At 48.5% G+C, this 14,778-nt stretch overlaps 1 protein-coding gene across 2 annotated transcripts in view; it reads right to left on the minus strand.

The window, feature by feature from the left end:
- The window catches only part of fam81b (family with sequence similarity 81 member B), a 49,979-nt gene that overhangs the window by 11,575 nt on the left and 23,626 nt on the right, over window positions 1–14,778 (minus strand). For both annotated transcript variants that reach the window (XM_085988707.1, XM_085988714.1), the window contains exons 4-7: window positions 5,578–5,696; window positions 3,133–3,262; window positions 2,776–2,882; window positions 2,065–2,200 (exon numbers count right to left, since the gene is read on the minus strand). In XM_085988707.1, the coding sequence (XP_085844833.1) occupies window positions 2,065–2,200; window positions 2,776–2,882; window positions 3,133–3,262; window positions 5,578–5,696 (492 nt within the window). The remainder of the gene's footprint in view (window positions 1–2,064; window positions 2,201–2,775; window positions 2,883–3,132; window positions 3,263–5,577; window positions 5,697–14,778) is intronic.

Genomic DNA, 14,778 nt, shown 5'->3' on the forward strand with positions numbered 1-14,778 from the left:
AGTTCCTCAGGGCAGTGTCCTAGGCCCAAACATCTTCAGCTGCTTCATCAATGACCTTCCCCCCAACAGAAGATCAGAAATGGGGATGTTTGCTGATGACTGCAGTGTTCACTGCCATTCACAACTCCTCAGATAATGAAGCAGTCCATGCCCGCATGCAACAAGACCTGAACAACGTTCAGGCTTGGGCTGATAAGTGGCAGGTAACATTCGCGCCACAGAAGTTCCAGGCAATGACAATCTCCAACAAGCGAGAGTCTAACCACTGTCCCTTGACATTCAATGGCATTACCATCACCGAATCCCCCACCATCAACATCCTGGGGGTCACCATTGACCAGAAACTTAACTGGACATAAATACTGTGGCAACAAGAGCAGGTTAGTAGGCTAGGTATTATGCAGCGAGTGTCTCACCTCCTAACTCCCCAAAACCTTTCTACCATCTACAAGGCACAAGTAAGGAGTGTGATGAAATACTCTCCACTTACCTGGATGACTGCAGCTCCAACAACACTCAAGAAGCTCGACACCATCCAGGACAAAGCAGCCTGCTTGATTGGCACCCTATCACAGAATCACAGAATCACAGAAACCCCACAGTGCAGATACAGGCCATTTTGGCCCATTGAGCCTGCACCGACACATATCCCACCCGATCCCCGTAACCCCTACACCAACACATATCCCACCCTATCCCCATAACCGCACGTATTTAATCCCCCTAACACTAAGGGTCAATTTATCATAGCCAATCATAGCCAATCAACCTAACCTGCATATCTACCACCTTAAACATTCACTCCCTCCACCAACGGCGTACCGTGGCTGCAGTGTGTACCATCTACAAGATGCACTGCAGCAACTCGCCAAGGCTTCTTCGGCAGCACCTCCCAAACCCGTGACCTCTTCCACCTAGAAGGACAAGGGCAGCAGACGCATGGGAACACCACCACCTCCAAGTTCCCTTCCAAGTCACACACCATCCTGACTTAGAAGTATATCGCCACTCCTTCATCATCGCTGGGTCAAAATCCTGGAACTCCCTGACTAACAGCACTGTGGGAGTACCTTCACCACACAGACTGCAGCGGTTCAAGAAAGCGGCTCACCACCACCTTCTCAAGGACAATTAGGGATGGGCAATAAATGCTGGCCTTGCCAGCAACACCCACATCCCATAAACAAATTTTTAAAAATGTAATGGCTGCCTTTGCTCTTACACTATCCCTCTTCCATATAAAACTGCTGTCATCACCCGCCTTCCCAAAAAAGTCCACCCTTGATACATCGGTCCTCTTCACCTATCAACCCATCGCTAATCTCTTTCCTCCCTAAGGTCCTTAAGCATGTTATTGCCTAAGTCCATGCTTATGTTTCCCAACACTCCCTGTTTGAACCACTTCATTTCAGCCACCACTCTGCTATAGCGCCGAGACCACCCTGGGCAAAATCACGAATGACGGTCTCTCTGATTGTGACAGCGTTGCATTATCCTTCCTTGATCTCTCCAGTGTTTTATATGGTTGACCACACCATTCTCCTCCATCAGCTATCCTTTGTCCAGCACTGTGGGATTACCTTCACATGGTTCCATTCCTATTAGTGTGAATGCAGCCAATGCAAATCCAGCAATGGCTTCTCTTCTCACCCCCACTGTCACCTCTGAAGTCCCCTAGGATCTATCCTTGGCTCCCTCCACTTACTAGTCTTCCACACTGCCCACCCTCTATCCTCCATAATCTCCAACTTGTCCAAAACTCAGCTGACATTTGCTTCATACACTAAGTCCTACTCACTCATGAATCCCTGTCCTCTAGCACATTGAACTTAAAATCTGCATCCTCATCTTGAAATCCCTCCATGGCATTGCCCCACCTCATCTCTGCAACCTCTGTAAAGTGCCTTGGGATGTTTACTACATTAAAGGTGCAAATTCTTGTTCTATAATTATGAAATGGTTTTGTAGCACATAGATTAGTTACATATTTCATATGAATAGTGTTGAGATTTATTACCATCATGCAATTTTTCCATGTGAAGTAATATACAGTAAACTGCTTACAGTTTTCTCTTGCATAAATTGTACTAAGTGGTCTATTCTCTGTCGTTGTTCATTCTCTGTTTTATCCAGTTTGTGTTCTGCCCACTCGTGCTGGTTTTGTATTTGTGAACGCACCTCAGTCAGTGCAGCAGTAATCCTGGAAAATGGTTGTTTAGTGATTATTTATATCCTGTTTGTGAAATTAATGTAACATTCCAAAAATGGTTCACAATGCTACCAACAGATTAGTCACAGTCTCAATGAGCTCGAAAATAAAGCCGATCGTGTGGTTCTGTAGCGATTCTTGGAATTCTTGCATGGTGTCAACATCCTTGCCACTCCTATGCATTACAGCAGATTGTAAGGGCAGAATCATGTCAGCAATAGCCATGGCTACTTTTAGAGGAAAAGGAAGAGGGCACTTTGGAGCAATGCAAGATATGTCTCATTATATAATAAGGATGGGAGAAGGTTTTGACAAACGACTACAGCCTTGAGTGTTTCAATTTAATTTTGCTTGTGCTGTATTTTTAGATCAAAAAACATTTTTCAATTTGGTTCTATATAGCTCAAGTTAGCATTAACCTATCAGTTAGGAGTCTGTGCATGTCAAAGGTACATTGTCATCTTCAGTGTTAATAGACTGATTTGTGTTAGTGTTCCCATTTCATTCCCAAATCCCTCATTACATCTTAAAAGAATGCAGTTAAAATGCAGGTAAAATGTTTTTACTTGAAATCCAGAAGTTGAAGTTCATGTTGTTGCTCTCCTCTTGCAGCCTTTAATTTTGTATTGTGCTCACATTTAGAGCTGTCTATTTTGCTCAGTAGTTGCATCTCCTGGTGTAAAATCAATGACACAGATGACAATGTTTCAATGTTCTAGAAAAATCAACATTTTGCTGATTGTAATTATATTTTTCTTAAAATATTGCACTTCAAAAACACTTCTTCCCTAACAGAATCCATCTCTCTCCCTATACATGAATAAGGAAAGTTTCCTCCCACTCTGATTTAAAAGATTTCAACAACACCAACAACTATCAAGAACTCTATTTACAAAATTTAATTTTTTTAAATTTCTACCAACCTTCATTTCCAATTCTTTCATTTGCACTTCGAGGGAAGACTTAGCATCTTGAATTTCTTTCTTTACCTTTTGAATCTCACTGTTGGTTACACCGATATCCCCAGCAAGTTTGCCGATACTGGCATCACACCTTGTATTGGAAAACAACATTTTAAAACCACCTTATTAATTTAAATGGACAGAAAATCAGGCAGGCTCCCTTATGGATGGGTGATCCTTCCCACCTGATTTTCCTACATGCTCTGCACTTGGGTGATCGTATTCTCCCAGGTACCTAAATCTGCCCCTAATCTTCAGGAGATTATCTTTAGAATGAGATTGTTGTTGCATCAGAAGTCATTGCCATACAACAAAAATTCAGCTGAGACACAGAAATCAGGAAGACAAAGGTAATGAGGAAACTGAGAAAAGCAGGGAAAACAGAGAGAGAGAGAGAGAGAAGATTGTGGACTATCCATGAATTCCATCAAGGAAATGGTGAGCCAGCTACAGTAGTACAAAGGCAGTAAAACAATGTAAAGAAAATCATCTTAGTTGCATAGCTTACCTTTTAATGGTGTACCAGAGATGAGAGAAAGCATTATAGACTGCACCAGCTGCTATCTCTATGAATAGCTGCAAGAGGTGCACAGATCCAAATCCCATGATTTCACAACATGCATGAGATTTCAGGAAATTGCACAATTGGCAGTTCTGTCATCTTCTAATTAATTCAAAAAACGTTAAACACCAGATATTATCAGCTGATGTTTGGTAAAAACTCAAAATGCAGATCCTCACTAAGCAGAGCTTATTTAGTATTCTCAGTTATTTGAATCTCCCAATACTGGAGCATTTTATAGATATTGTAGAGACAGTAGTTTTTATTCTTCTGGTGCTCTTAACATTTTCATTCCTTTTTAGTGATTTTTAGCTAGGAATTTGTGCAGTTTGGAACCTTGTTTGTTAAACACTGTACAGCAGACCACAGCTCAGCCTTTGCCTGTAGCACCACAGTGATGTGAATTGCAGACAAGAACACCATTTATGTGGACACATTCTGAAGAACCATGGATACAAATTATATCTCACATGCAGACTGACCTGAGTAATAAATTATGGTCCACACCATGAGAGAGATTTAATTCAAATCCCACATACAGGTATTTTACTTATATCACACATTAGATAAATAATTAAAATAATAATTTATTATTAAATATAACTTCAAATACAAACTTAATTATTGTGCAGATTATAAAATGTTCCTGGCGATGTTGCTGCCCATGGAATTCTACTCCCATGGTGCTATTTGTTTCCCATTGTCTGGTAATCATCATAAAATACATAGGCCCAGAAATTCGGGTCTCCACGGGTGAGTACGCACGGGGTACTCACCCGTGCACCCGATGGAAGTGCCGGTTTCCTGCATGCACTGCGCATGCGCGGGAAACCGGCACTTCCATTCCCCTGAACGAAGGGGTTCAGAGGTCGAACGCGTGCGTGGGAGAGGCTGCGCGTGCGCATCGAACTTAGTTTTTTTTTACAGGTTTTCCCGGGAGGGTAAGTCTGCAGAAGCTAGATATTTAAAAAGCAGGCGTAAGGCCTGCTTTTTACAAGGTAAGTGGTGAATTAATTAAAATTAAAACATTTTTTCCACAGGTTTATTATTTTTAAATACTTTAAAGCAAGGTAAGTTTATTTTTAGCCCTGTTAGAAAATAAAATTATTTTTTTCAAAAATTTAAGTTATTGTTTAAAATAGTTATTTCATGTAATTTATAGTTTATTTAAAAAATGTGATTAAAAAATTTTTTAAATTTGATTTAGTGCTGTTTTGTAAGTATTTATAAGTTTTGACAGCTCTTCCTGTCAATCTTATGAATGGAGCATTCCCTGCTCCGATTGGCTCTCCATGGCCCACGTGATCCCAGGGGACGCATCGAACTAACTGCGCCCCTGGGATACACAAGCACTGCGCGCCGGCAGCTGGAGCAGGCCCAGGATCGGAATTCCACGGGGGCCCACAGCTCAACGGCCAGCGCGCAAGGTAAGTGCAGGTCGGGGGCTTGCACCCGCGGGAAGCCCCCCACCCGAATTTCTGGGCCATTAAGAATATTTCTGTGAGAATAAAATTGGGCATGGGCAGGTATGCAAAACAGACAGAATCGCAATTCTGCCAGATAGTCAGTTCTATTGAACAGGCAACCAATGCGATTCCATCTGTTTTGTGTCCCCGTCCATGTCTAATTTCACTCCTTGTATATGCGCAGGCCAGGAAATGACAGAAACTGTCAAGATTCTGACCAGACCCTCCAGGATGGTGTTTACTCTTTACTGTAAAATCCTTACAAAACAAGAGCTGATTAGGAGCTCAAAATGTGATCTTTGCCTCAGGTCAGGTGAAGTGTTTCTGCTTTAACATTTCTGTATGTTACCCTGCCATCTTGTGCTCCATCCCTAGTACCTGGCAACTCTTCCACGGAGGTCCCCAATACCAGCCAAATGCTTGTGGTCCAGGCTCTGAACTGCAAAGCTAGTTCCTGCAGTCACACCATCTCTTGTTCTAATCTGCTCTTCCAGAACCTAGGAGGACATCACATAATTTCTGTTGTGTTTAACATATTCAAAGAAAAACATTTAACATTAGGCCGGAATTTTCATGCTGCCGTGCGTGCATGATTGGAGGTGGGTCGGGAGTAAAATTCGCAATAAATGGGAGCGGATCGGGAACGCGCCATCATTCCGCCTCCTCGCGCTTTTAACTCGGTGCGTTTGCCAGCGTGGCACGGACCCAAACGGCAGAGGCGGGCGACCTAATTTACCTCATTTACCTTTTCAGTGCTTTTAACCAGGCCTTTGGAATTTTACTGACCACGGGAATCATGCAGGCCGGGAAGCACGTCTGTCAAACTGTCAAAAGTGGCCATTGATCGAGGTCATTACTGTATGGAAAGCAGAATATATATACTGCCACCTGTTTACTTGGCTAAGGGAAAGGCTCTTGCGGAGGGCATTTTGAGCACAGATTTAGGTGTCTACATTTTGTAAGTCTTTTCTGCAACTTCAGGAGCTACTCTCACCTCATTCTTGAACTGCTGCAGTCCATGCTTCTTTGTAGTGGTTTGGTACAACTGAATGGCTTGCTAGGCCATTTCAGAAGGCAGTTAAACATCAACCACATTGCTGTGTGTCTGGAGTCACGTATAGACCAGAGAGGGTAAGGACGGCAGATTTTCTTTCCTAAAAAAGGACATTACTGAACCAGATAGGTTTTTACGACAGTCCAAAAGTTTCATGCTCACCATTACTGACACTAGCTTTTTATTCCAGATTTATTTAAATTCCCCAGCTGCTGTGGTGGGATTTAAACTCACAGCCTCCACATCATTAGTCCAGATCTCTGGATTACTAGTCCAGTAACATAACCACTATGCTACCATACCCCTAAATTCTCACCTCATTGCTACCAACTATCACTCCATTGACAGATTGCTCCCCTGACCTCTGCTTGACCTGCCATCTATTACATCAGCGTGAGTGCCGTGTATACTGCCTCAATCTGGTGCTCAGATTAGGACCAGGATGAGCCCCAATACCAGCAGTAGCACACACACCAGCAGCAGCAATAGCACCAACAACCTTCTCCTCAATGACGTGATGCTCCACAAGACAGAGGGCATCAGCGCAGGGCTGCACCACGCCAGAGGAGATACTGCCAACACAGGGTCTACAGGCAGAGGATGAGCTTCCTCAACATGACTAAGCAGCAGTACCAAAGGAGGCTCAGGCTATTGTGCCAGGTTGTCACAGACATTGCAGCTTACTGGAACCAAACCTGCAGCCCAGAGAATCTGATGGACATGCCTTACCAGTGGCTGTCAATGTCACCAGTGTCCTCAACTTCTTCGCCTCAGGCTCTTTCCAGGGATCTGCAGAAGATATTTGTAGCATCTCACAGTCGGCCGCCCACAGATGCATCACCAGGTGAACAATGCCATGTTTGACAAGTCAGCCAATTATGTGAACTTTGCCACTGATGAAGCCAGTGTTACTGAGTGGGTACTAGGCTTTGCCGCTCTGATTGGCTTCCCACGGGTGCAGGGCATCATCGACTGCACACATGTGGACATGAAGGCACACCATCATCACCCAGGAGTGTTTGTGAACTGCAAGGGCTTCCACTCCCTCAATGTGCAGCTCATCTGCAACCATAAAAAGATCATCATGCACGTGTGCACCAAATTCCCTGGCAGCTGTCATGACTCTTTCATCCTGTGCCAGTCCAACCAACCTCAGCTCTTCGCACCTCCAAACACACTTTCTGGCTGGCTGCTTGGAGACAAGGGCTATCCACTGAAGACGTGGCTCATGACACTCCAGAGGAGACCAAGTACTGAAGCCAAGGAGAGATATAATGAAAGCCACATGTCCACCAGATGTGTCATAGAGCAAACAGTAGGCATGCTGAAAATCTGCTTCTGGTGCCTTGACAGATCTGGCGGAGCCCTTCAGTACGCACCAGCCAGGGTCTCCAGAATTGTGGTCATCTGCTGCGCGCTGCACAACATAGCACAGCAATGAGGATTAGCGCTACATGAGCAAGGCAGAGAGTGCACAGCCTCTTCAGAGGAGGAAGAGGAGCATCAGCTGGAAGACGAGGAGGTAAAAGAGGTCCAGATGCCAGCAGCACCTGATGCGCCTCAATAACTTCAAGGCTCAAAGTTAACTGGATAAAACAAGGCTTTTATTAGCAAAGAAAGATGCCTGTGTCTTCACCTAGCATTCTGCTGTTCTGCTGCAAGACAAGCCTGGGCTTGTCTTAAGTAGGGCCAGGTATGGGCGGAGCCAACACACCCAATGGGGAGAAAGGGGGCGGTGCACTATATACAATACAAGGTAAAACACAGGAGCAGGCAATACAAACACAGGAGCAGGCAATACAATATATGTAGTTAAATACAGAGTCTGATGAATGACATATTTCATCACATTCTCCCCTTCTACAGATTTAGTCTGTTCGGGGGTGTGATAGTCCTCTGTGACCGATGTAACGGTTGCGGTGCCGCGGGTGCCGGCTGGGTGTCCCAGGTGACCTCCTGGGTCTCTGCCGGGAGCACCACCGGGGTTGTTGAAGGAGTAGGTGGTGGGGGTACCGTTGGCTGGTGTTCTTCCGGGGGTGATGAAAGAATAGTGGGTGGAGTGGGTGGGTAATAGTTGTTGTGGTTGTTGTGGTTGTTGCTGTTGTTGTTGTAGTCATTGTCGTTGTTGCTGTTGTTACCAGCTGGGGCGAGGTCTTTTATGGACACAGTGTCCTCCCGTCCGTCGGCGTGCCGGACATACGCATATTGTGGGTTGGCGTGGAGCAGGTGCACTGGCTCCACGAGAGGGTCCGTCTTGTGGCCCCTCACATGCTTCCGCAAAAAGTACCGGACCTGGGGTGGAGAGCCATGACGGTATCGATACGCCTGAGGTGGATTTCCGGGGAAACACAAACATTAGCTCATGAGGCATGGCATTAGTGGTGGTGCACAATAGTGAACGTATTGAGTGGAGCACATCTGGGAGGACTTCCTGCCAGCGGGAGATAGGGAGGCCCTTGGTCCTTAGAGTTAGAGTGACTGCCCTCCATACTGTCCCGTTCTCTCGCTCCACCTGACCGTTACCCCGGGGGTTGTAGCTGGTGGTACGGCTCGTGGCAATCCCCTTGGACAGCATGTACTGGTGTAGCTCTTCACTCATGAAGGACGCCCCCCTATCCGTGTGGATATAGCTTGGCATACTGAACAGGCAGAACAGGCTGTTGAGGCATTTAATGACCGTGGCGCTGGTCATGTCTGGGCAGGGGAAGGCGAATGGGAAACGGGAGTATTCGTCCACAATGTTCAGGAAGTAAACATTGCGGTCGACGGATGGGAGGGGGCCCTTGAAATCTAAGCTAAGCCACTCAAAGGGCCGTGTAGCTTTGATTAGGTGGGCTCTATCAGGGCGGTAGAACCGAGGCTTGCACTCAGCGCAAGTGCGGCAGTTCCTGGTCAGAGACCGAACTTCCTCAATCGAGTAGGGTAAGTTGCGGGACTTTATGAAGTGGAACAGCCGTGTGACCCCTGGGTGGCAGAGGTCGTTGTGGAGGGTCTGTAGCCGATCCCCGGTGGCGTTGGCACACATCCCTCGTGAGAGGGCGTCGGGGGCTTCGTTAAGGGCCCCCGGCCGGTATATGATGTCATACTCGAAGGTGGAGAGCTCGATCCGCCACCTAAGAATCTTATCATTTTTAATCTTCCCCCTCTGTTTATTATTGAACATAAACGCTACCGACCGCTGGTCGGTAAGTAGGGTGAAGCGTTTGCTGGCTAGGTAGTGCCGCCAGTGGCGCACTGCCTCCACGATGGCTTGGGACTCCTTTTCCATGGAGGAGTGTCTGATCTCGGGCCCCTGGAGGGTCCTCGAGAAGAAAGCTACGGGCCGCCCCGCCTGGTTGAGGGTGGCCGCCAAGGCAAAGTCAGACACATCACTTTCCACTTGAAAGGGAGTGTTCTCGTCCACTGCTTGTAGCGTGGCCCGCTCAATATCCTGCTTAATGCTTTTGAAGGCAGCATGGGCCTCAGCAGAGAGCGGGAAAGAGGATGCTTTCAAGAGGGGGCGGGCTTTATCGGAGCAGTTAGGGACCCATTGGGCATAATACGAGAATAACCCCAGGCACCTTTTCAGGGCTTTGGGAGTGTTGGGCAGGGGCAGCTCCCGTAGGGGGCGCAATCGGTCGGGGTCTGGTCCGATTTCCCCATTCTCCACCGCGTTGCCTAGTATGCAGAGGCGCGTGGTGTTGAAAACGCACTTGTCCTCGTTGTAAGTGAGGTTGAGTTTTTGTGCAGTTTTCAGAAACCTCGCGAGGTTTGAGTCGTGGTCCTGTTGGTTGTGGCCGCAGATGGTGACGTTGTCGAGATAGGGGAAGGTTGCCTGCAAGTGGTGGTCATCAACCATGCGGTCCATCTCCCTCTGAAAGACCGAGGCCCCATTCGTCACCCCAAAGGGGACTCTGAGGAACTGGTAGAGGCATCCGTTTGCCTCGAAGGCGGTGTACGAACGGTCCTCTGGTCTGATAGGGAGCTGGTGGTACGCTGACTTGAGGTCGATAGTGGAGAACACCCGGTATTGGGCAATTTGGTTCACCATCTCGGATATGCGGGGTAGCGGGTAGGCGTCTAGTTGGGTATAGATGTTGACTGTTTGACTATAGTCAATCACCATCCGCTTCTTCTCACTACCCCTCACCACCACCACTTGGGCGCGCCACGGGCTGTTGCTGCGTTCAATAATGCGCTCCCTCAGGAGCCTGTCTACCTCGGTCGCGATAAACCGCCTGTCCTCCCAGCTGTACCTCCTGCTTTTGGTCGCTATTGGCCGGCAGTTAGGGGTAAGGTTCGCGAATAGCAAAGGCGGCTTTACCTTCAGGGTAGCCAGACCGCACACTGTGAGGGGCGGCTGGGACCCACCGAAATTGAGCGTGATGCTTTGGTGGTGGCACTGAAAATCCAGGCCCAAGATCACGCTCACACATAAATCCTTCATAATTAACAGTTTAAAATTATTATATACAGTGCCTTTAATGGACAATCGTACCACGCAGTAACCCGCAATAGTCGATATCTGGGTTTTGTCGGCCATAGAGATCGTGCCCTGAGTAGGGACTATAGTTAGAGAGAGTCGTTGTACCAGACCAGGGTGAATGAAGCTCTCCGTGCTCCCGCTGTCAATTAAACATTTAACCCTTGCACCCGTTTACCTCGATGTCCACCATCGATTTGGATAGTGGGTGCGGTCTGGACTGGTCCACTGTGATCGACGCCACTGTAGGGCCCTGATCGGTACAAGATGGTGGGCCACACGAGGCCGGGTAAGATGGCGTCCACGATGTCTGCTCGCGAGATGGCGGACCCCACGAGGTCGGACAAGATGGCGTCCAAGATGGCCGCTCCCACGGCGCGCACGCGGCGGTGGTGGGTTTGCCTGCGGGGTTCCCTCTGCACACCTTCCCAAAGTGTCCCTTCTTACCGCACTTACAGCAGGTGGTGCCTTTCGCCGGGCACAGGTTCCTGGTGTGCTTCGGCTGCCCGCAGAAGTAGCATTTGGGACCCCGATGCGTCGTGCCGGTCGTAGGGCTTCTGGGGGGAGAGCAGGGCCCCGACGGTGTTGGGCTACCGGGCGGGGAAGATGTCTTCCAACATGGCGGCGCCCTTGGTGCGTACGAGGCGGCGTGGGCCACGTGGCCTGAAGAGTAGGAGTCAGAGTTCTTCTGAGCCACATCCAGCGATCGCGCTGTGTCCACAGTCTGTGTCAGATCTAGGCCCATTTTCTCTAGCAGTCTCTGCCGGATGTAATTAGAGCTAAGGCCTGTGATAAAGGCATCCCGAATAAGCTCGTCTGTGTATACCGTGGCCTTCACGTCTTTGCATTTGCAGTCTTTGCCAAGCACTTTTAGGGTGACTAGAAAGTCCTCTAGCGACTCTCCGGGTCGCTGTGTGCAGGTAGCAAGCAGATGCCTGGCGTACACCTCGTTGGTAGGCCGCTGATAGTGGGCCTTTAGAATGTTGCCGGCATCCAGGTAGGTGGCGGCGTCTTGGATGAGTGGAGAAACCTTCTGCGGGATCCCGAGTTTCACATCTCCGGTGGCTTTAGAGGCTGTGACAGCTTCGGAGTTGGCCATAAAAAATTCCAAGCACTGGAACCAGTGTCCAAACCGTGCCGATGCATCCGAAGCATGCGGGTCCAAATCCAAGCGTTCCGGTTTCAAAAGTTGATCCATCGTTGAAAGTTTGCTAATAAAATTGATGCGCCTCAATAACTTCAAGGCTCAAAGTTAACTGGATAAAACAAGGCTTTTATTAGCAAAGAAAGATGCCTGTGTCTTCACCTAGCATTCTGCTGTTCTGCTGCAAGACAAGCCTGGGCTTGTCTTAAGTAGGGCCAGGTATGGGCGGAGCCGACACACCCAATGGGGAGAAAGGGGGCGGTGCACTATATACAATACAAGGTAAAACACAGGAGCAGGCAATACAAACACAGGAGCAGGCAATACAATATATGTAGTTAAATACAGAGTCTGATGAATGACATATTTCATCACAGCACCCGAGCACATTGCTGCCCGGGAGGCCAGGGATGGCCTCATCATGGCCAGATTTACTTAACTTCCTGCATTACACACATATGGCTGCCACATGCTGTGCCAGGTCCCCACCACCCCCCACCTCTCCCAACAACACCATAAAGCATCCCTACAATGGCCAAGCCATTCCTTTCACACTGACCCCCATTGCTGGAGGTAACGTTATGTCTGACCATTCACTCCAACTCACTAAGCCACTTCCAAACTACCAGACAGAAATGAGCATGACCAGAAAGTGGTGACAATAGTTTTATGTGACGTAAGAGTAATGGAACCTTAACTAAAACAGTTCTTTAAACACACATGTGCTTACCCTTGTGCACCTACGTCAGTGTCATTTTTCATTTACGTGTGCTTCTATGAGGTGCAACCCTCGGCTTCAGCAGAGGTAGAGGCAGCCTGCTCACTTCCCTGCTGCGGCTGCGTAGACACTTTTGGCGGACGTCCTCTGGGTTTTGGAGCCTGTGATGGCCCTGCCAAAGTTTGCTCCTCCTGTGACTGTGAAGCAGCAGACTCGGCCATCGCGATCTGAGGAGGCATCTGGGGCTCTGACTGAGGGGGTGGCAATGGGGGAGAAGTGTGAGCGCTTTGAGAGGAGCCCCACTTCCATGTCCTCTCTCACCATCATCCCTCTCATGGGCCACCCGCACTTCCCTGCTAGCAAGGAGCTGGAGAGTGCCTTGCTGCACAGCAGTGGGGCCATGAGGAACCAAGTCTATGTTGACATCCCTCCTACAGAGGAGGTCTATGAGCCTCTGCCTGGAATGGCTTGGTCAATGTAGGGGTGCTTTATGGTGTTGTTGGGGGAGTGGGGGAGGCGGGGTGGGGTGGGGGGACCTGGCACAGTATGTGGCTGCCATATGTGTGTAATGCAGGAAGTTAAGTCTGTTCTCCACAGATAGCATGTGCTCATATGAGTGGTGCATTAGCTGCTCCATGCAGGTGGCCATCCTATCCATGGAAGAGCCTACCGTCACCATTGCCTGTGACACAGTGGTGCTCATGTTGGAGATGACTCCTCCATTCTCTGCACATTTGCAGACATCGCGGTCGCAAAACTGGTCAGAGCCTCCTGCACTTCTTCCTGCACCTCCAGGATCGCCCTCTTTCTCGATGGCCCGAGTCTGCATGCAGCTGAGCAGAGGCTGGAAGCTCCTCTGACGAGTCGTCTTCCTCTTCCGCCTGGGGGGTGCTCTTGATGGACCTGTGGGAGAGTAAAGAGATGATTTAGAAATGTTATATTAAGAATGGGTAACGATACCATTATGCACATGATGAACATTCACTGGCCGCTGACATCAGTCCCCATATGAGTAACTGCTGTATGCCATGTGGCTGTATGAGATGTAATTCTGTCACCAGGTTGCTGAGAGATTCCCCTCTCTCCGTCTCCCACCGCCAGATGATCGGCAACTCCCAAGACCTCCAGGGCGACCTTATCTGCTGCTGCCAACGTAGCGAAGGATGGCGGGCCACCTCCGGTTCTCTCCCTCTCCCTCTCCCTGTGAACACTCTTTTCCTGCAAGTAGGGAAAGAAGAGATGTTTGAGTGAGAGTGATGCCATGAGTGTAAGGATTTTGTGGGTTACATCTGTAGAGGGTGACTATGAGGGAGTGTGGTGCCAATTCCAAAGTGCCAATGCAAAGTGGGCCCCTTGTGTGTTGTTAGTTGGTATGATTGCATTAGGATGAGGGTGAGTGTGAGGAGTGGCTAGTCAGATGGGGCTGTGAGTAGGTAGATAGAGAGGGATGGGTGGACGTGCAAGGTATGTTGGTGTGAGGAATGCAGCGCAGGAGTAAGCTTGGGAAGGCAGAGTGATGGGGATGTGATGAGAGGCACAGCAGGATGAAGTTGACTGTGGCTTTGCACTCATCTTTCCTGATCTCATGAGATCATTGAAGCGCTTCCGGCACTGCACCCAGCTCCTCCTCACCACATCCCTGCTGTTTACCTCCTATGCAATTTGCAGCCAGGCTCTTTTATTCTCCTGGGGAGGTCTCTTCCGCCCATCAGCAGGGAAGAGGACCTCCCTGCGTGCTCTGACACCCTCCACAAGAATATGTAGGGAGCCATCTGAGAACCTGGGTGCAGCCCTCTGTCTTTGTGAAGCCATCGCTGCAAGGCTCAGCAATAACTAGATGGTGATATGTGCTGCCTACACACTCCTGGATGAACCTTCAAATGCAGTGTGGCCAAGGCTGCTTTAAATATCCCCACTGGAAATGAGTCATCGATGATGTAATCAGACCCGCACCATTTAATAAGGCCAGGTAACGCGCAGGCCTACCTTAATAGGTGCCATTAGCTAAAAGTCGCTCTGAGGAGCGGGATGAAAAGAATGGGGTTCCAAGCCACCACGCTGACCGCCCGCACCCGACCCGCCCTGGTAATGAAAATTCCACCCACATTTCCAACGCTTTTTTTTAGGAGGAGGAATTTTTTGCAAGGTAAGGAAGGGGTGTGCATGGATTTTCTATCTTTTGCACCCAATGTCAGTGTTAA

The sequence above is a fragment of the Somniosus microcephalus genome, chromosome 1 (genome assembly GCF_052327205.1).
Source record: "Somniosus microcephalus isolate GS21.2 chromosome 1, FLI_Smic_1.0, whole genome shotgun sequence".
NCBI classification, from domain to species: domain Eukaryota; kingdom Metazoa; phylum Chordata; class Chondrichthyes; order Squaliformes; family Somniosidae; genus Somniosus; species Somniosus microcephalus.